General features: G+C 35.1%; 4 protein-coding genes across 4 annotated transcripts in view; 3 read left to right on the top strand and 1 right to left on the bottom strand.

The window, feature by feature from the left end:
• Positions 1-21,512, top strand: part of si:dkeyp-75b4.10 (galactose-specific lectin nattectin) — a 32,803-nt gene that overhangs the window by 3,184 nt on the left and 8,107 nt on the right. The window lies entirely within an intron of this gene.
• Positions 388-9,375, bottom strand: LOC132142321 (transmembrane protein 8B-like). The gene is made up of 13 exons (XM_059552112.1): positions 9,214-9,375; positions 8,672-8,849; positions 6,738-6,948; positions 6,288-6,412; positions 5,746-6,008; positions 5,323-5,648; positions 3,463-3,556; positions 3,236-3,353; positions 2,836-2,975; positions 2,571-2,749; positions 2,340-2,486; positions 1,565-1,681; positions 388-1,083 (listed from the first exon to the last, which is right to left on the bottom strand). The coding sequence occupies exons 1-13, from the start codon at positions 9,272-9,274 to the stop codon at positions 790-792; spliced, it is 2,253 nt and encodes a 750-aa protein (XP_059408095.1). The 5' UTR covers positions 9,275-9,375; the 3' UTR covers positions 388-789.
• Positions 11,375-12,126, top strand: LOC132142127 (protein PERCC1-like). The gene has a single exon (XM_059551757.1). The coding sequence runs from the start codon at positions 11,575-11,577 to the stop codon at positions 12,124-12,126; it is 552 nt and encodes a 183-aa protein (XP_059407740.1). The 5' UTR covers positions 11,375-11,574.
• On the top strand, positions 14,050-20,515 carry LOC132141851 (protein disulfide-isomerase-like). Its single transcript, XM_059551514.1, has 11 exons — positions 14,050-14,321; positions 15,367-15,573; positions 15,668-15,801; positions 15,924-16,061; positions 18,003-18,119; positions 18,305-18,430; positions 18,566-18,763; positions 18,859-18,979; positions 19,056-19,237; positions 19,626-19,778; positions 19,877-20,515. Exons 1-11 carry the CDS (start codon positions 14,102-14,104, stop codon positions 19,940-19,942), a joined length of 1,662 nt encoding a protein of 553 aa, XP_059407497.1. The 5' UTR covers positions 14,050-14,101; the 3' UTR covers positions 19,943-20,515.

Raw genomic sequence — 21,512 nt, 5'->3', positions numbered from 1 at the left:
GCATATCTATGTAAAGCATTGACCAATACAGAGGTTCATCTTAAATACATCAGGTAATCTTATGTCAGACACCCATTATAAACAAACACATCTTTCACCTTTTAAGGATACTTCATACTTGCAAACAAGCACAATTTCACATACTGGCTCAAGCATGTTTCAAATGTTCTTCCCCTTGGAAAAGTAAGAGCAACATCTGAAGAAAAATACCAAGGTTTTTAGGGAGGAAGAAAGGAAGCATTTTCTTGTACATTCCGAACAGTGGTGTAAATAATAGTGTAAAACAATTCTGGCTATTATCCAGTTTAAAGGAATAGTTCATTCAAAAATAAAAATTAAGGCATTATTTACTCACCCTAGAGCCATTCAAACCTGTATGCACTTAAATGTATTTTTAAATGAAATACAAATGAAGTATTTGTTTGCCAAAAAGCACCATATAAGTAGTGTATATGACTTGTGCACTATATTCCAAGCCTTCTGAAGGAAGAAACAGACCAAAATAAGTCAATATTCACTAATAATCTTCCCTTGACTTATGTGGTCACTATGAACTTGGAAGAATCTCCTATTGTGTTCCACTGATTTGGTTTAAGGGTTAAGAATGACAGTAAAATAATATTTTTTGGGTAAACTATTCCTTGAAGTAGTTCTGAATGTGCAAACAGCCATACTGGTCACTGCAGTCAAGAATCTTTCAGATAAAGCTTGACGTGTTTCTTAAAGCTAACCAATAACATTTGGAAAATTATAAAAATCCTGTCTGTGCAAATATCAATAGCAGTGTTTTTAGTTGACAGTGTAATGCTCTACTTTCTCATTTGAACATCTCCTGTAGCTACAGATTTTGTTCGTCCAGCCCCAGGGGGGGACGTGTTTTTCACGGGGTGGTAAGAGGAAGACCACGCTCGTGGCCACCATGATATGCCATATGGAATGAGTGTAGTAGTAGTTGCTGTCGGTCTGAGCAAAGACGTACACGCACACTCCAATCAATGCTGATACGATGCCCGGAAGCAGGAACAACACCCAGCGACGCCACAACGGAGGGTAACACTGATGCCGTTTCACACCTCGATAAACCTGTCGGGTAACAAAAGTGAACAGAATGGGAAATATTTCAAAGCTGCATCATTACATTGAGATGTACTGTCAACATTCATTTTAAGTTAAATGTAATTTCCTCCATGTAAAAATAAAAAATAATAACTTTTATTCATGTTTTTTTTAATCTATCATCAGTTTTAGAAAGAAGTTCAAGGCAGAATTTATTTGATTAAACTACAATAAAAACTGTAATACTGTGAAATATTCAATGTTTTTGATTTTGTAATATTACAAACATCTTTGCTGTTAATTTTGATCAATGTAACGCATATCTGCTGAATAAACAAACTTATTTCTTTAAAACTATTTTACTGACCCCAAAACTTTGAAAAGTTGTATATTTACATAATAATAAAAATAAAAATAATCTGTGAAAAAAAATATTAGTCTGACTCAATAACAACAAAACAATCTAAGAATACATTATGTTTTAGAGTAATGGACAAGTCAAGCTCACCCAGGAAGAGACCATAATGACCAAAGCAAACAGAACGGGTCCTAGAAGGTTCCACAGCCCCCTGCGGTCCAACTGCATCGCCATAGAAATTATGAGAGTGCCCAACATAAATAATAACTGCAATGTAAGAAAAACAAAAGCTATTAAAACTGACATGCAACACATAACTTAACTTTAAGTAAATAATACTCATTAAAGAATTGTGCATATGCATGTAAAGGGGTCATATCATTACAACATACATTTCCATGATCTTTTTAAAAATATATATATATTTTCCATTGTAATATATAAATAGTTTCAGAACCAAAAACTGTGTTCCCAGTCTAAAAAGACTATCTACTGAAACTAATCTGCAGAAACTGATTGAAATCGGACAATATTAACAATAGACGGCCCACATTCCATTCATTCTAAGAAACACTTAATAGTTTGAGGGCGTTTACTGGAGTCTGATATTTCACCCTAAAGGTGAAGAGAAAGCCAGAATTGACATGAAAAAAATTACTCCTTGACTAAAAGAGGGTGAAATAATTAATATGACTTTTTTTTTTCGAAAATAAAAAAAGTTTTTAGGATTATTGATCTGTTAACAACTTATTCTTCTAATTGTTACATATAATAACATTATTATAAAGTTATACATACTACTTTTAAATAAATAAAAAAAATGTTACTGGCTGGTGGGTTGTATTTTTTCAAAGTGACAATGCATTTCCTTTAAAAAAACAGGTAGTTCTAGTTAAACAAGTGCTATTTAAAGCCCATTACATACATATTTTACAGGATCCTGTAGCCGTGCCATGCACACAATGGTCACCCACACAGACACAACAGAACCCAAGAAATCACAGAACTGGAGAGTGTCGTAGTCCATGATACACATCACAGTCACACCGGGCTGGTCGCACGCATGATAAAACTGCAAAAAACACATGCTTGTGACTACAATATGCTAAACGAGAACAGACAGACAGACAGATAGAACTGTAACATAAAAACACACCGTGGAGAAAAACATGGTAAAGAAGTAGATGGCGGCCTCAATGTGGTAGCCTCTGTAAAGTGCTACGACAATGGAAGGGATGAAGAAAAAGTTACTGAAGGTGAGGAGCAGAGCTGCAGCCAGCTGCCGAGAGTACGACTGCGCAGTGGCTCCATCCGTACAGCCCCATCCCTGCCAACCTTTCAACGGCAAACACACAAAAAAAAACACCATTAATTATTATTACTTTATGGCAAGTTTTTGGTGTGTATGTGTGTTTGTCTACCTGCTTTGCACACACATGCGCCATAGAGGAAGCTGTGTGTGCGTAGTAGTCTGCACTCTCCATACGGCCCACAGTCATCAATGCATGCACTCACACTCACTGACACACTCACTATGGCTGATGCATTCCTGCAGTCAACACTGGGAAGACAACACAGGAGCAAAAGTAATACTGAGAAGGTGCTTTAAAGTCATCATGACATTAAACTGATTCAATACAAGTTCCTGGACCTATGTTTTTTATTTAAATATGAAAGTATAATGCAATGCAAATGACATTTCATTTCATAACCATAGACATCAAAAACCAACAGGAATTTCTGTAGTCGTATAATATAAATAGATAGGATGGGTCTATCTTACTCTGTGAGCTAATACAGCATTGCAATCCCACAACTGACCTATCATTGCACACAGTTTGGAGGCTGAGGTACCACACTGCTGCATCTGGGAATGGAATCCTCAACAGTGCCTGTGATTCATTGCTGCTCACACTTAGGGAATAACCCTGTATAAGCCCTACATGCACACATATACACAGAGAGCTTTAAAAGTGGCATGCAAGAAAACATGTATTGCACTGCATGCAAGAAAACATGTATTGCACTAAGTGTTATTTGTGACTAACCTGTAGCACAAGTCAGGCTGTGGTTGAGGTGAAGTAAAGGAGCAGTAGGTGTGAGACATGCTTTGACATGAGCAAATCCACCAACCAGAGAACTCTATGCCACAAACACAAGAAGAAACAATTGTTATATTTATATTACACAATATGAAATCTATCTATCTACAGTGGGTATAGAAAAGAATAACCCCCTTTAAAGTAATCAGATTTTGTTGCTTTGCAGAAATGAAGGAGGACACAGTTTTTGTTTTATCCAGCTGTATTTACTCAGTGCAACTTATAACATCCAAGTGAAAAATATATAACACTAACATGTCAGAGAAAAAAAAAACAGAATCACAGAGTTGGAAAAAGGATCACCCCCTCCTAAAAATGACTTGTAACTCAGTTAGGTTTAGCTAATAACTTTTTTCAATGGCACACAAAACCATTTGACTTTGTGATCAGCAGTGGTCATTTTGATCATGAAAAGAGCTTTCCTGGTGCATTTCCGTCCTTGGTAGTGCAACTGAAGCAAACAATTAAATATGGGGGACAAGGCACTGTCTAAGTGTCTTCTGGAATAAAGATGTGGACAGGCACAAGTCAGGCGATGGATACAAAAAAAATCTAAGGCTTTAGAAATGCCTAGAAGCATTGTGTGGATGTGACAACAATATCACAAATTCTCTACAAATGTGTCTTGTATGGGAGAGCTGCAAGAAAAAAAAAATTCCTCAAGGAAGGCCACATGCAGTCATGACTGGCTTTGCCAAAACCCATCTTGAAGATTCTGAGAGAGAAGACTAAAACTGAATTATTGGCCTCAACACCTAACCATATGTCTGGCAGAAATCCAGAACAGCTCACCATCCAAGTAACAGCATTTCTACAGTAAAGCATGGAGGTGGTAATATCCTGTTAGTGGGGTGTTTCTCTGCCGCAGGGACTGGAGCACATGTCAGGATAGAAGGAAAAATTAATGGGGCAAAATACCATCAATTTCAAAATCTGCTGCACTCTGAAAGAAAGCTGTCAATGGAAAAAAGGATTACCTTCTAACATGAAAATGACCCAAAGCACACAACAAAACTGAGCACACAGTGATTGAAAGAGAAAAATGTGAATGTCCTTACATGGTCAAGTCAAAGCCCAGACTTAAACCTCATTGAAAATCTGTGAAATGACTTAAAGACTGCAGTGAATCAGTCTTATTTGAACTTGAGCAGCTCTCCAAAGCAGAACAGGCAAATATTGCAAAGTCTATATGTGTAAAGTTAGTAGAGACAAATGCCAACAGACTACAGGCTGTAATTAAAGCAAAAGGTGGTTCAACAAAACACAGGCACAAGATGGTGAACACAGTGAGTCTGTTTATTTTTCTGACAAGTTGGTGTTATATCTTTCACTTGGATTTTATAAGTTGTACTGAGTAAAGCTGGATAAAACAAAAACTGTGTCCCGTTTTTCATTTCAGGCTGCAAAGCAACAAAATATGATCAAAATGACACTCTTTTCTATACCCACTGTATATTTCAAATATATTTTTCACAACAGCATTGTTTTTAAACCATAGTATTTCTCAATTATATATATTTTTTTCAATCTACACTGTAACAAAATATATATTTTTTTAAAGTTTTAAAGTCAACACTCCTTCAGTCTTTCTACTTCAAAATTCAGTTATTTTAAATTGTAAAATTATTTTGATTATTATTTTAATTATTAATTATTATTATTTTAATTATTATTTCTGATTAAATAATGCAGCCATCGTGAGCACCTTTTGGTTTTCTTTCAAAAATCGTACTGACTGCAAATGTTTTAATATGATATGATATGATATGACATGATATGATATATGATATGATATTATATTCTTACAGTGTTCAAGTTGAGCTGTACAACAAATGTGCCGCCACTATCACCAGGAGACTGCTCAAGTGTGAGCACAGTTGGAAGGTCCGAGGTCACGGTTAGGTTGCTGGAACCGATGAAGTGTAGTGATAGTACATCCTGTTCATCTCTGGACACTGAAGGGCTTGTCATGCACATTGGCTCAGAGCTGTTAGCACGGAGGCCCGTTTGGTCTCTCATTGAAAAAGATGTGTTATTTAGGGCACCTGAGCTGTTGCTTTGTGGAGCAATGATGGTACGAATGAAGGCTGAGGTGTTAAAATCTGAAGAGACACTCAAAGGTTTACATCCCACTGTGTGTATGTAGTGAAAGAAGGGGGAAAATATTTAAGAATCAAGCAAAAACTGGCAAAATAGTGAAATTGAAGTAATAGGTGAATCAAAACAGACCTGTGACATTGGCAGAGATACTGAAAGGTATTGTGGTGTTTGGTTGACTAGTCTCAACCATAACCAGTAACCAGCTGTTCCATGGGGGAATGAGGACCGATGCAGAGCAGCTCTCTAACCCTGAACAGTTCTGTTTCACCTCCGAGCCCTGCCTCAAAGTGCTGGAGCCTACAGTGACTGACAGCCCACAATCATTTCCCAGCTTTACAGAACAGTTCAAGATGAAAACATCCAACTTGGAGGAGAACTCTGGAACAAAGACCCTAAACAGACAAGATACAAAACATACTTTAGAATTCAACAAAAACAGAAACTTTAGATAATGAAAAAGAAACTAAACATATTACAATGGTTTCAAGTGACACTGAAGACTACAGAAATTATGCAGAAAATTCAGTTTTGTCATCACAGAAATAAATAATATAATGAAATACATTCAAATAGAAAACAGTTATTTCAAACGGCATAATTCAAAATAATAATGATAATGATAAAAAGTAACAAACATTAATATAATCTATAAACACAAAAATAGAGCATACTTAAACAAGGCTGGAGCTGAAGTTAGTGTTTGATAGAGTGGAATGTTGTGCTGCAGGATTGGCAGGTCAGCGGCTCTCCTCAAAAACATCTGTGCCTGAAATAAGTATGAGCAAGATGGCAATCCCTAAAATAGAAAGCAACACACATTTACTTTAAAATGTATTATTTAGCTTATGCATCCAAGGATTTAATTACATTTAAAATATAAAGTAGAAAACACTTATTTTTATACTTAATTTAAATTATAAAAATATTTCACATTATTACTGTTTTTACAGTATTTTTAATTAAATAAATGCAAATCTGAACTATTCCAAACTTTTGTCCCCCTTTACATATATATATATATATATATATATATATATATATAAAACTTTTTGACAGGGAAAGTTGTCACATTTATATACAGAAGGTAATCTTACACAATACATATACATATATACACAGACCTGTTGCTCTATCTTTCCTTCATCTTTGGGCAGGTGAGCAGCAAGGAACCAGTCTCCAGGTTTGGGGTGGGTCACATTGAACAGTGTCACATTGCCGCTCTGTCCACTGGGAATGATCAGCGTCAAGTTATGAGCAAGGGAGAATGATGTGGAGTTTGGAAAGGCTGTGTCTAAAGGGTTGATGACCGGGGGAGCTCCTGCCCTAAAGTGCCTGTTAATGTGCATTAGATAGACAAAAGTCAATGATATATGTTAAGAAAACTAATTACTACTGTCATTTAGCTGCTTTTTTCTACTTTAACAACCAACTCTTCTATTGTACAGCACAGTTAATGCATTTCAGACGCTAAAAGTTTGTTTAGTCATCTTTTAAGCAGATATTAGTACAGTATATACAGGTGCATCTCAAAAAATTTAAATATCATGGAAAAGTTCTTTATTTTTTTGTAATTTAATTTAAAAAAAGCAAACTTTCTTATATTCTGGATTCATTCATTCTGGATTTGCATGAATGACTGCTTCAGTGCGGCGTGGCATGGAGGCGATCAGCCTGTGGCACTGCTTAGGCATTATTAAACCCCAGGTTGCTTTGATAGCGACCTTCAGTTCCTCTGTATTGTTTGTCAGATGTTACTTATCTTCCTCTTCACAATACCCCACAGATTCTCTGTGAGGTTCAGGTCAGGTGAGTTGGCTGGCCAATCAAGCACAGTAATATCATGGTCAGCAAACCACTTGGAAGTGGTTTTGGCACTGTGGGCAGGTTCTAAAGTTCTGCTGCAAAATGAAATCAGCATCTCCATAAAGCTTGTCAGCAGATGGAAGCATGAAGTGCTCCAAAATCTCCGGCAGAAGGCTTCATTGACTTTGGACTTGATAAAACACAATGGAGCAACACCAGCAGTTGTCACGGCACCCAAATCATCACTGACTTCAGAAACTTTACATTGGACTTTGGATTATGTGCCAGTCTTCCTCCAGACCTTGACTTCCAAATGAAATGCTCAATTTACTTTCATCTGAAAAGAGGACTGTGAACCACTGAGCAACAGTCCAGTTCTATTTCTCCCTTATTATGTATTTACTATTTAAATATAGTACACAATAATCCTGGGGTTTTAAAAGATTTCTCATGAGAATCTATCTATCTATACAGTCTCCAAGAAATTATCACTAAAAAAGACCTCCAAGTAGATCATTCTTAGAGGTATAAAGAATCAGCAAACATTAAAATATCATTATTGTCATTATACTTCTCAACCCTGTAAAAACTAAAATATTAAAGTCATGGAAAAATAAAAAAGTAGGCTACTTGGTTCTATGTTTTTGTTTCTGGTTGGATTTTGAGATGTGGATGCTGCACTCAAAAGTGGACGAAGATGAATGCAGGCTTGTAGGGATGAGCTTCAAGCAAACAAAATGATTGAAGAAGTCCTGCATACATCACCGGTCTAATATTTTCACCACAAAGTCCAGTTATGACATTCTGATGAAATATTGCGAGGCTAAATTTTTTTTTTTTTAATTAGACATATGCAGAGATTAATTATTCATAATAATATCTATATCATGCATTTAGATAATAGTACAGGTACTGTACACTTGAAACCATCTTGAAATAATTATAAACTATTATAAACATTAAAACCCTCACTTGATATTTTACAACATGTTTTCAAATGGGGGGTTTCAGTGGTTACTATTACTACGACTGTAGTGTAAACCCTGTAAATCAGTTTTCATTTTATCAATTATAAGTTACACCAGGTTCTCTATTAAATTTACCAAAACTTTTACCTACCATAAACTATGGTTATTGAAGAGAAATATAGTTACCATGGTAAATATCATTTCACAACTGAAAACACTTTAAACCGATGGATTATTCAAGCACGTAACAGTTATGTTTACTGTCATAATTTCACCATACATACACAGTGATGTTTTGGTTGCCACAGTTCAGTCCGGATGCCCATGAAACCGTGAGCAGCCACCGCGCGAGCACGGCATCCTCCGGTACTCTAAAGTGCTGGAGCCGAACATTGCCGAACCCGCTGTATTTGGACAACTTCTGAGGCGCTTTAGAGTAGAACCCATTCGAGTAAGTGAGATCTGGGGGGCAGAGCATGACGTCATGATGGCGTCAGACGTAAACAATCACAATAAGCGAGATCCCTTTATACGCTTATGGCTTACAATATGTAAGACTTATTTACGAATAAACATACTATAAACAGATTTGCGTACGATAATCTAGACGATTAAAAATATTTAAGAAAATCCTTGCCTATTGTTGTGAGAACTTGTGACATTGATAAAGGGAGAAAAACTGGTTGTTTTACACTTATAACATAGAGCAGCTCAATTATCGCGTTTTATTTAACGCCTGAAATAAATTGTTTAAAATGGATGTTAAAAAACGGCTGTTAAATGCTGCAAACATATCGAAGATATCTAGAGCGCTCCCAAAACTTACCCTCAGCAAAACTGCCAGCGATGACATACAGTAAAAGGCACAGTGCAAAATACGTTTCCATTATGCTGTTTAGATTTTCCTCAGTCAACCCATTGTAGTGTTGATCATATGTCTAAGGATTATTATGACACGTTACTTCCTGGTCCGAGACAGAATCACGGGGTGTAGCCTATGCATAACTTCCTCTTCGCCGCTGTTGAAGGATTGAGTCATAAATATTACTGACAATTCGCGTCCTTCTTCTAAAAGGCCTGTTAATTAGGCTATTATTAATTATTTCCTACTATAATATTCCTAAGAATTCTGAGCGGCAGACGGAAGCCGCCAGGGACGCTTAGGTTACAAGCTACGTCACCAGTACCTCATTAATATTCATGAGCTAAGCCTTCGCGAGCAGTTTTATAATTTTCTGAATAATGCCAATATTATTTAAATTAATATTTTAAATATATATTTGTGTGTCTGTACTGTGATTATCATGCAACAGATTTATGGTGACAGTGAGTATTCATGAAAACAGCAAAAGTATCAGTTCACTAACATTTTTCTATGCAGTGTGAAATTATTGTTGTTTTTACATTCATTGTTCAAAATCAGGCCCTTGTCTGTGTGTGTGTGTGTGTGTGAATATATATATATATATATATATATATATATATATATATATATATATATATATATATATATAGATAGATAGATAGATAGATAGATAGATAGATAGATAGATAGATAATAATAATAATAATAATTATTATTATTATTATTATTATTATTATTATTATTATTATTATTAATAAACTATGATGAAACACTTTATTTTTGTAAAATAACAGCAGGGCCTTTCCAAATCTTGTAATCATGTGTAATGTCCACCGGTGACTGATGGATGGTTGAGTTATTACATGCTGTCTGACCAACCTGAAGATGCAGTTAGGGGTTCTTTTTCTCTGACATATGTTAATCCAGATGCTGTGCTCTCCACTGCTGGTCATTAGCCCTTCTATTGCCCTGCGTCTGGCTCATATTCACTCAAACTGAGCACACACACACACACTCTCTCTCTGTCTCTCTCTCTTTCTTTACACACACATACAGTCCTACATCTACAGTATATTCCTCCTTACACCTCATATGCTGTTTAACTGGGATTGTAATGCAATTTACATACCTGTATTTCACACAACCTATAAAAAAAAAATAAAAAAAACAATTAACAAACTCTCTCCCTTGATTCAGTTCTAGCCTTGCAGATCAGTTGGCCTCTTATGGAAGCATATGGGTAGCAATATTCAATTTGGAATGTAATATGCAAAATGACAATGCAATATGTAAAATGGCAATGTATTTCTGTATTTACATTTACATTTTCCAATACATTTGTGCCACGTTTGGTGCAAAATGAAAATGAAAATTAAATTACATAATTTTAATTTGCCATTTAATACACTAGTTTTAATATGTAAAATGAATACTAATTCATTGACAATTGAATGAATGACATTGAATGAAAATGCAATCATAAGTGTCTTGACTGTGAGTGTTAATGCAATTAAGAAAAATAGCATTTGAATGATAATTTTGCCACAGTTTTTGCTTGAACATGTTATCTAATCATTTCTGTAATACATTTTCATTTTAATTTTGCAACTTATAAAGCGTTAAAGCGTTAGCTTTGGCTATAAATGAGCAAACCACTAATTATCCATAACGCGAAACGGACAGCATGACTTCACCAGCGATATCCATAGCATTATACGGTAAGAGAGACTCACTGGTCACATTTTAACATTTTCTGAAATAACGAACTAGCCTAACTAAATGAATTTCATTCTTTCTTTGAGAATAGAAAGAAAAGTAGTCACATTTATATATTGTTAAATGCACATCGTTTTTTTTCTGTTAGGCTTTGAATTTTTTTTAATTTTTTTATACAAAATAAGGAAGAATGACAAACAAACACCGCTATATATAGTTGTTGGGACACCATTTTTAATAATAATAATAATTATATATTATTCTGAGAAAACAGTAAAAAAAAAAAAACATTACTCAACAATACAGTGTTACTGAGATATAGTCCTTTACTTGTGACATTGTGCACCACCTGGTGTTATTTATATTTCTATATACCTCTAATTTCCTTCATAGGATGGCAGCAAGTGTTATCAGGCCACTGAGTAATCTGGGTTTGGCGAAATCCTTTCCTTCTTGCTTCTTTCCGGCTGAGGATGAGGAAGAGACTGAAGAAGAATATGAAGAGGATCTGAGAGAGGACAGTTTGGAGGAGGAAGAGGATGCAGTAGCTAGTGTGTCTCAAGAGGAAGAGCCATGGAGTTTTGATTCATCCCCAATAACGGTGAGATGACCAATCAGCTCCTGCATTTTGCTGAACTCATCAGCAGCGATGTCCAGCGATACTTTGGACAAAGCCAAGACCCTGATGCCTGTTACATTTATGTAGAGAAACCATGTCTGAAAGTCGGGGGCCGCCAGCGATACTATGACAACTTCATCAAAGTAGCATCATCAGGACAGGCGGAGGAGCCTGAGTCACTCGGGCCCCTTTCAGAGCTCTTTCAAGATGCTCAAAGGAAAGGCCGGGGTTTACCCATGAGCCAGCGTCGCCTGCCAGTCAGCTTCTGGACAGAGCCTTTCGCACAGCAACTTGACATGTTAGGTGATACAAGCATGCAAAATAACTTGCTCAGTATGATCAACACATCAGAGAGCTCCATTAACATCAACACATCACTGAGCATATTCAGTAACACAAGCGTTTGCACCATAACCAGCTCCAGTATCTCAGGGACTCTCAGTAGCTCAAGCACCCCAGACTTCAGTGATTTACTTGCTCACTGGGCCATGGACAGAGAGAATCCCAATGAATTTAACTGTGACTATCCACTGTCATAAATCAGCCCGTCTTTTACACAAAATATCATGTTGTTAATTTGTTCTTGATACATTTCTTCTGGTTCTTAACGTTTATATTGTTTTCTGGAAAAATATCTGCTTAAGATATTTTGACAGTTTTTTAAAGTGCATTTTACCATGTTCCGTGCTCAGTAGCTGTCATATGTTGTAACCTTATTTTTGTAAACTTATTTTATTAAATTTTTTATTTTGTTTCATATCTGCTATTTTGGGCAGTATATTCAGTACGTTTATTATTATTATTTTTTTAAATACTACTATTTAGTTTAATTGATTATTCTTACGCTTAAGTTTGTTTTCATGTATAAAAGAGAATTATTTTGCTAAAACATGTATGCAACAATTTGCTATTCAAATACCCTGTTTGTGATCAGTAATGCTTCTAACTCCTCACACATTTCCATTGCATAAATAAGTAAAGAATGATGTATAGTCAGGTCACAATCACAAAATAAATTGCAACATCTGGATCTCAACATGACCAAATATGACCCCAATATAACCTGAATGAATGTAGGAAATTGCTTACCTGTAGTTAGGTTTGTTTTCGTCAACTAAAACTAATAAAGCCTTCTTTTTTAGGGCTAACTGAAATAAAATATAAAAACTTTACAATAATACTCCAATAATAAACTAAAACTAAATAAAAAGTAATAGAAACTATGTAGACACGTTGACATATTTAGATTAAAAAAAATCAACATGACAAAAACAACAAAAAATTCAAAAACTTTAACTAAAACTAAAATGAAAATGAAAACAGAAAATATAAAAAAACATTAACAAAATAATAGTACACTGTATCATTGATACTACAATACCATTGTCTGCAGTCAGTTAAACAGCTAATGTTAATTAATCAGACTCAAGTATTCCAGCCATGTAATAACACTCACAGTGAAGTGAAGTGAAAGTGACATACGGCCAAGTACGGTGACCCATACTCAGAATTCGTGCTCTGCTTTTAACCCATCCAAAGTGCACAAACACAGCAGTGAACACACACACACTGTGAACACACACCCGGAGCAGTGGGCAGCCATTTATGCTGCGGCGCCCGGGGAGTAGTTGGGGGTTCAGTGCCTTGCTCAAGGGCATCTAAGTCATGGTATTGAGGGTGGAGAGAGAACTGTACATGCACTCCACCCACCTACAATTCCTGCCAGCCCAAGACTCGAACTCACAACCCTTCGATTGCGAGTCTGACTCTCTAACCATTAGGCCATGACTTCCCTATTGATGTTCATTAAGGGCTTTGAAACAATAGAAGAATAACAGTAAAAGAAAAGAATAAGAGGCACATGGTAAGCTGGTTTCAACATATTTCCTGGTAATAACAATCTGTGTGTGTGCAGTGCCAGAGAGAACATCATCCGTGTATGTCCCTCTCTATAATTTCATCATCAGTTTAAATGTTACAGTAGTTTGTGTGGTTCTTTCTTCATCTCTGTGCTCTGAGTGCTTACGTGTCTGAGCAGGAGTAACTCACAAGTGAATGTGCATGGCATGTGGGCAGAAAATCCAGATATGGACACATGGTTAGGTCATTTGCAACAACATCTGAATCTATTATATACAGAAAGTTGATAAAAAAATGAATGTAAATAATAAAGAACAGGTTTCATTTAGCTCATCTTTTCAATACTAAGAGAAGCAACAAAGAAGGCAAGAAACAAGCAGGAAGAAAGCTATCTATATTCCTTGGGATACTAAGAGATATCAATTTCCAACGTTATTGTATTTGCCTGTAATCTAATGTTAATTTTCCACTCTCCAACGGCTCACTGTTAGAGCACATGTGAAGTGGCAAGTAAGACCAGTAGATTTGCACCACGCAAGCTCTACAATGATTCATCAGCGTCAGTGGTTTCTTATCAGCACCACAAGAGCAGACAGCAGCATGTTAAGGCTCATTTCAGCACTCTTCCACTGTAGTCCCCTGAACTGAACGATCATGAGGTTTCTACACATTCTGGGTTTCACCCTCTTGCTCTGCGGCCTTTGTGTGAGGGCAGAGAAGGAAACAGTTGAGAAAGTTGAGGACAGCTCTGAAGAAGAACCAGAGAAACCAGAAAAGACAGATGACATTACAGAAGAAAAAGATGTTTTGGTCCTTCATAGTTTTAACTTTAAAAGGGCTCTCAGTGAGAACAAGTACCTGCTTGTAGAATTCTGTGAGTACACTAAATTACATTCCTTTGAACTATATGACTATAAATTAAAATAAATAAATTAAATTAAATAAATGTATGCATTTAGCAGACGCTTTTATCCAAAGCGACTTACAGTGCATTCAGGCTATCAATTTTTACTTATCATGTGTTCATGTACTATAACTATTGGGATTACAAATGGCCATTCTGATCTTTGTCTTATTAATGCAATAAAACACTCTGCAATATCTTTTCACTTCAATGAGTGTTCAAAATAAGAAGAAAAACGTGTTTATTTTACTTAAAACTTTTTATATATATTTAGTTGCATGCATTTAGCCTATTCAATCCATGAGAAGCACAAGAAAAGCTCAAAGATTGCTAACGCTTGTTTGACACATCATCCATTAGGAGCACACCTGTTATTTCTCCCACGCTTGAAAGGAGGGCCAGTTATGCAAATGCTATAATTGTGTATTGTGCTATTGACATTGCAGTAAAATGCTAGAGGACAAAGGAAAAAAAATTATGAATGTATGAATTATGTATGAATGTATGTAATGTATGTATGTATTTATGAATTGTAAATTGTTACATTTATGCAAAAGCATTTCAAACTTGACTGGCATTTAATTCTGATTTACATGCACTAATTCCAAAGTGGTATAGTCTCACTTTTTTATTCTTGTAATATTTCTTTAAAAACTTTGGTATATATACAATATACATTGTTCAAAAATATTTGTATGAAATATTTAATAACTGTTTTACATTTTAATATATTGTAAACTATTATGTATTCATGTGGCAGCCTTTAGTACATGAGCTTTCAAAAATCATTCTATAGAATAATATTCTCAAGATCCTCAATAAAAAATTTTTTTATTATCATCAATGTTTTTCAGGAGTCATAAAAGTCATAAAACTCTATATCTGTAATTTGACTAAAAAAATGTAGTTACTGAAATATAGCCTTTTTTCTGACAACATTCTAGTGTGACAACTAGCCCCAGTGTGTCTTATATATGAATTAAATGCTGGTATAAAATTTGCTTTTTTCTTTCAGATGCTCCATGGTGTGGTCACTGTCGCAGTCTGGAGCCTATTTATGCAGAAGTTGCTGGATTACTGAAACATGGGTCATCTGAAGTACGACTGGCCAAAGTGGATGCGGCCGAAGAGAGAGATCTTGCAGCAGAGTTCAATGTGGAAAGCTTTCCCACACTTAAATTCTTCAAAGATGGCAACAGGCAACATGTCACAGATTTTTCTGGTAATACATTTATGTGTTTGGTGTGTTTGAATGTGTGATGATATTTTCATACATAGGCATATTTCTTATCGGATTTTTTCTGTGATTTGAACAGGAAAACGAACGGTTAAAGGAATCACGAGGTGGCTGGAGAGGCACACGGGGCCCAGCGCTACGGTTCTCAATGATGTGAAGAGTGTAGAGGCTCTGCTGGATGCAAATGATGTGGTTGTGGTTGGATTCTTCCAGGTAAATTACCCATAGTTTGAATAAAGTCACCGACTTTTAAGATCTAACATTGCCTTATAACACTCCCTATTTACAACAAAAGATTTATCAGTAAAAAAGTTAATTTGCTCTCTCTGTCCCAGGATTTGGATAGTGATAAGGCAAAGACATTCTATGATGTAACTTTAATAGCAGTGGATGTTGACTTCGGAATCACAAGCAACCTAGAGCTTTTTAAGAAGTATGACGTAAAAAGTGACTCATTGGTGCTCTTCAAGAAGGTAATCCCATACTTCTAGCACTATTGGTGGGTATTTTGATTCATCCCGCTGATTCAAATTCATTGTCTGAGGAGATTCTTTATTCACTGATTCATTCTACAGGTTATTTTAACGTGACGTTATAACAAGAATATCTATGGCAAGAGCTCTTGTCAGTTGCTGCATTCTTTTACTCATGATTATTTTTAGTTTTTTCCTTTGCAGTCACATGTTTGGAAAATGGACAACATATACTGCACATTTGTTCTTCTGATTTAATTTTACTATATATTCCATTAATAATTCACTGGAATAAATTAAGAATTTCTTGTTTTTTTTCCTCAAATCCTCACGTCTATTTCCAGGTTTGTTTGTTTTCACAGGTAAATACAATTTATTATCTTTAAAAATTATGAAATTATTAGTCAATATGCTATTCAGGGGGACCAGAAACCATAGTGGCACCCCTGAGAATAGTGTCATAAAATTGTACCCAATTAAAAAATAAAATATTGTGTTCATTGAGTGAGCTCTAAACTGATTGTTTACATCTTAACGGAAGCTATACCCATAATTTGGGCAAAGCCTCATGGAGTGTTGGAATAAGGTGGATAGGACTGTGCAATATTTTTTTACCCACATTCATGTTGATCAAAGAGATTGCATGAAGCTTATTTTTATTGTATTTAAAAGCAGAGATTCTATTCTTCATTTCGACATATCACATGTTCAGGTATGCATACAACAAAATATTCTGGGCATCATGAAACTTTTGTGAAAATGATCAAAAATGCTGGCGGTGGCTGGCAACTTAAAAAAAAAAACACTGGCGGGGAAAGAGTTAATTTTGTATGGTCATTAGTCATTTTAAACAATTCTCTTTCTCTCATTAATGTAGATAAGTTAGACTTACATGACAAACCATTGACATGACCGAGTTTGTTCAACAATAAAATGCTGACTCGTTCAGCAAAGGGGGCATGTTCAGTCAATTAGTGCAACCAATGGAATGCGTGTTCACCTCCTGCACTCGAAAGCTATTGGTTCATGCTATCGGCGTTCTTTAAAGACAGTGAAAACCACACGCTTGAGACTTAAAGGGATACTCCACCCCAAAATTTAAATTTTGTCATTAATCACTGACCCCCCATGTCATTCCAAATCTGTAAAAGCATTGTTCATCTTCGGAACACAATTTAAGATATTTTGGTTGAAACCAGGAGGCTTATTACTGTCCCATTAACTGCCAAGTAAATTACACTGTCAAGGTCCAGAAAAGTATGAAAGACATTGTGAGAAGAGTCCATCTGCCATCAGTGATTCAACAGTAACATTGTGAAGCGATGAGAATACTATTTGTACGCGAAGAAAACAAAAATAACAACTTTATTCAACAATTCATCTCCTTTGTCTCTCTCTGCATCACCATAGTGCCATTTTGGTGAATATCCGTTGAATGCAAGCAACGTACGCTCTTCTGTGTCACCCTACGGTAATGTAGAGAGACACAAGGAGAGGAATTGTTGAATAAAGTCGTTATTTTTGTTTTCTTTGCATACTAAAAGTATTCTCATCACTTTAGAACATTGCGTTGAATCACTGATGGCAGATGGACTATTCTGACAACGTCTTTCATACTTTTCTGGACCTTAACAGTGTAATTTACTTGGCAGTTAATGGGACAGTCACAAGCCTCCCGGTTTTCATCCAATATCTTAAATTGTGTTCCGAAGTCGAACAAAGCTTTTACAGGTTTGGAACGACATGGGGGTAAGTGATTCATGACAGAATTTTCATTTTGGGGTGGAGTATCCCTCTAAGTAAACTAAATATCCAGTGTGTGCCTAAAATGGAAGATGCGCTCACTTTGAAGATTCATTAAAATCTGTAATTTTTGTTCACGCCCAAAAATGTAACTTTCTTGTTTAAGAAAACAGAATTTTCTCTTTGTGTAAATTCCAGTTTGATGAAGAGCGGGCAGACTTGCCACTCACAGAAGAAAGCAAGCTAGACAAAGGGGAGATGATTTCATTTATCCAGTCCAACAGTATGAAACTTGTCATTCCATTTAATGAAGAGGTAACACTTCAAAATTAACTTCACTAACCAATGAACAAACAGTTGCTAAAACAATAAAAAATTTGTCTTTAAAATATTATATGTACGTGAATAAAAATGTTTATGCTAATGAAGTTTATCACAATTTTTGTTATCAAAACAAAACAAAACAAAAACACTTTTTAATTTACATTATCTTTCTGCAGAATGCTGAACTAATTTTTAGTTCTACGGTCCGTAATCACATGCTTCTATTCATTAATACAACTGTGGAATCCCAGAATGCACTTCTAGAAGATTTTAGAGATGTTGCCAGTGAGTTTAAGGAAAAGGTAAGTTTTAATAGCTCAATTGTTACTAAATAAATAAATATATTAATGTGATGTTTAATATAAGTTTACTTTACAGAATCAAGTCATATTAGTCTAAAATGCTGTTTGTAATACTCATAGTCTGTGTGTACGTAGGTGCTTTTCATCACATTAGATGTTACGTCTGACAAAGTGGATCATGTGCTGAAGTATTTCAGCATCTCTGCAAATGATGCTCCTATTACTCGCTTGATCAACACTGAGAAAGTGGTGACGTACGCAATGGAAGGATCAACCATCAACAAAGATACACTGAGAACATTTTGCCAGGGTGTTCTGGATGGTACTGTGAAGGTGTGTAATGCAGCAATATTATAATTTTTAATATATTATTTTATTTATTTATTTTACATTTTTAAGATTCCAGATCTGTCTGTGCTTTAATCTAGCCCTTTTTGAAGACTCAAGAAATTCCAGAGGACTGGGACAAGAATCCAGTTAAAATCCTTGTTGGGAAGAACTTCAACAAAGTGGCTTTAGATGAGACTAAGAACGTCTTTGTGGAATTCTGTAAGTTAGCACTTATCTACTCAAACTGAAATAATACATAATAATAATGGCTTTAACATTTATGCCCTTCTCACAGATGCTCCATGGTGTGGTCACTGTAAGCAACTGGCTCCTATATGGGATGAGTTGGGCGAGAAGTACAAAGACCATGAGAACATAGTCATTGCGAAGATGGATGCTTCACAAAATGATGTGGAAAATGTCACTATACAGGGATTTCCTACCATTAAATACTTTCCAGCTGGGACTGAAAATAAGGTTTGCAACAGCACCACTCACACTTAAAGATGTTATCTTGTAAAAGGGCATTAAGTAGTGTTTTATTTTAGTTCATTTTTAAGTTATTCATATTAAATATTTTAAAGTTTGAGATTTGCTGTATATATACTAATTAGAAAATCTCAACTGCTGTTTTTTTCATTGTAAAATCTAACTATATTATTGCCCAGCTAATTACATAAAGTTGGATATTTAAGTATGTCCTAATTTATCTGCATTTATACTATACAACATATATTATGTTACATATCTCAACTGCTTGTTTGCTTTCATTGTCTCTAAATATAAAAGCGGCACACAAATAAATTTGACTTGACTTGAGCATGTTGGTACTGACAAATGCTTTTAAAATACTTTGTGAAATCAGATTGTTGACTATGATGGAAATAGAGATTTGGAGACTTTCTCAAAGTTCCTGGATAATGGAGGAGTGTTACCAGAAGAAGAGAGTAAAGATGATGATGAGGATGAAGGTGATGATGATGATGATGATGATGATGATGATGATGATGAAAATGAGGTCAGTCAAAAGCCAACAGACGGCTTTATTGTTACTTGTTATTATGAGCAAAAACTCATTGATTTGAATATTATAGTTGGTGCGTTTCTGCTTTTCAGGTGTTAGATGAACCGATAAAAGACTCTAAGTCTTCTACCAGTGAAACCAGCAAGGATGAGCTTTAAAAGCAAGACGTAAATCAACCCATTTGTACTGAATCAGATCAGTGTGAGATTTATGCCAATGAGCCAAATGCATTTTATCAGGTTAATATCATTTTTTCTGCACTGTACCATTTCAACAAACTGCATACCTGACTAAATTGAATAAAAAGAATTTAACATTTTAAGGTTTTTATTCATAGCCCTGGTCTTTAATTAATTTCTGTGGTGTGAGATCAGTTAGACACTACCAGTATTTGGCTTCAGAGCAGTATATGGATGAATCTCACTAAATTGTAAAAAGCATGACTGGATTGAAGCCTACAGTAATTGAAGCCTATTTTTATAACCATTAAGTTAATCAGATTTTACATCCAAATTTTCATTAATTATGTCAATCAGTCAAACAATCAATCAATCAATCAATCATGGCGGTGTTTTACTGCATTTAAAATATATATTTCTTTCTGTTTTTACTGTAATAAAATGGAAATACTTACTGTCAGAGTATCTAATGGCAATCACTATCACTACTGCATTACTTTTCCTTTTTATGTTTTGATTTTGGAGGTTTCCCCCATATGATTTTTTCGTGCATTTGTTATTTTTCACAGTTAATAAATTATGAATTAATTAATAATTGTCCTTTAGTCAAATTAATGATACAACATGTTTGTACCTTTGAAGCAAGACTGCTTCAGCAAGATATATTCTTCTCATGCCATGATAGTGGAAGGAGTACTAATACAATTAATGATAACACTTTATTTTATGGGCCAATTCTCACAACTAGCTGTTTCTTAGCATGCAAAATACTAGCATATTAGCTGTTTATTAATACTTATAAAGCACATTTTAATGCCTTATTCTGCATGACCATATTTTATATCCCTTAATTCACCACATACCTTAAGAACTACCTTACTAACTAATAAAAACTGTCACTCACATTTTTGTACATAGACATGAAAGTGTAATTCATGAACTAGAACATTTTGTAACATGATATTGATGTATCATGTTCATGGAAATGTAGTGTCTAATTTTAAAATGGTATTTTGGTATTTTTAAAATAATTAAAATAATTTTTGATGATTTCTTTAGTGTGACAGAAAAAAACCCAACAAAGAAGACAGTTTTTTGTTGTTGTTGTTTTTGTTTTTTTGACAAAGTTCAGAATTCCTGCTATGATGTAGATTTTTGAGGTGCACTCTTGTCATAAATTAATCTATTATTTTAAAATTGGTAAAATATCTATTTAGGAGGTTTAGACCTTTCCAATGAGATAAGGTTTGTCATGATTAGATTACCTTTTGATTGTAATATAGTGAAGTAAACTTGGGCATCCCACAGAGAGGACGGGTGATAGCACATTTATTTCCTTTTTATAGAATTTATTGAGGGAAAACTGAATATGTTCCCTAATCTAAAGTATTACCCAGTTAATTATTGGATCAAACCATTTGGCCAAATCATAATAGAACACATTTAAAATGCCATGTGTAAAGCATTTAATTTTTTACCCACCTTAATGCACGTTCACTTCACTATGCAACTGCATGGCAGGTTCCTCTTTGCTGCAGTGGAATGCACA

This window comes from Carassius carassius, chromosome 6, assembly GCF_963082965.1.
Source record: "Carassius carassius chromosome 6, fCarCar2.1, whole genome shotgun sequence".
Lineage (NCBI taxonomy): Eukaryota > Metazoa > Chordata > Actinopteri > Cypriniformes > Cyprinidae > Carassius > Carassius carassius.
The sequence above is the reverse complement of the archived record's forward strand: the minus strand, read 5'-3'. Positions and strand labels throughout refer to the sequence as shown.

Coding starts and splice junctions, on each gene's coding strand:
- LOC132142321 (XM_059552112.1), bottom strand. CDS start 9,274: ATGGAAACGTATTTTGCACTGTGCCTTTTACTGTATGTCATCGCTGGC. Junction 6,413..6,737: donor AAGGAAAGATAGAGCAACAG/GTCTGTGTATAT, acceptor TTTCTATTTTAG/GGATTGCCATCTTGCTCATA. Junction 5,649..5,745: donor TATCTCTGCCAATGTCACAG/GTCTGTTTTGAT, acceptor ACATACACACAG/TGGGATGTAAACCTTTGAGT.
- LOC132142127 (XM_059551757.1), top strand. CDS start 11,575: ATGACCAATCAGCTCCTGCATTTTGCTGAACTCATCAGCAGCGATGTC.
- LOC132141851 (XM_059551514.1), top strand. CDS start 14,102: ATGAGGTTTCTACACATTCTGGGTTTCACCCTCTTGCTCTGCGGCCTT. Junction 16,062..18,002: donor CATTGGTGCTCTTCAAGAAG/GTAATCCCATAC, acceptor TGTAAATTCCAG/TTTGATGAAGAGCGGGCAGA. Junction 18,980..19,055: donor GAACGTCTTTGTGGAATTCT/GTAAGTTAGCAC, acceptor CCCTTCTCACAG/ATGCTCCATGGTGTGGTCAC.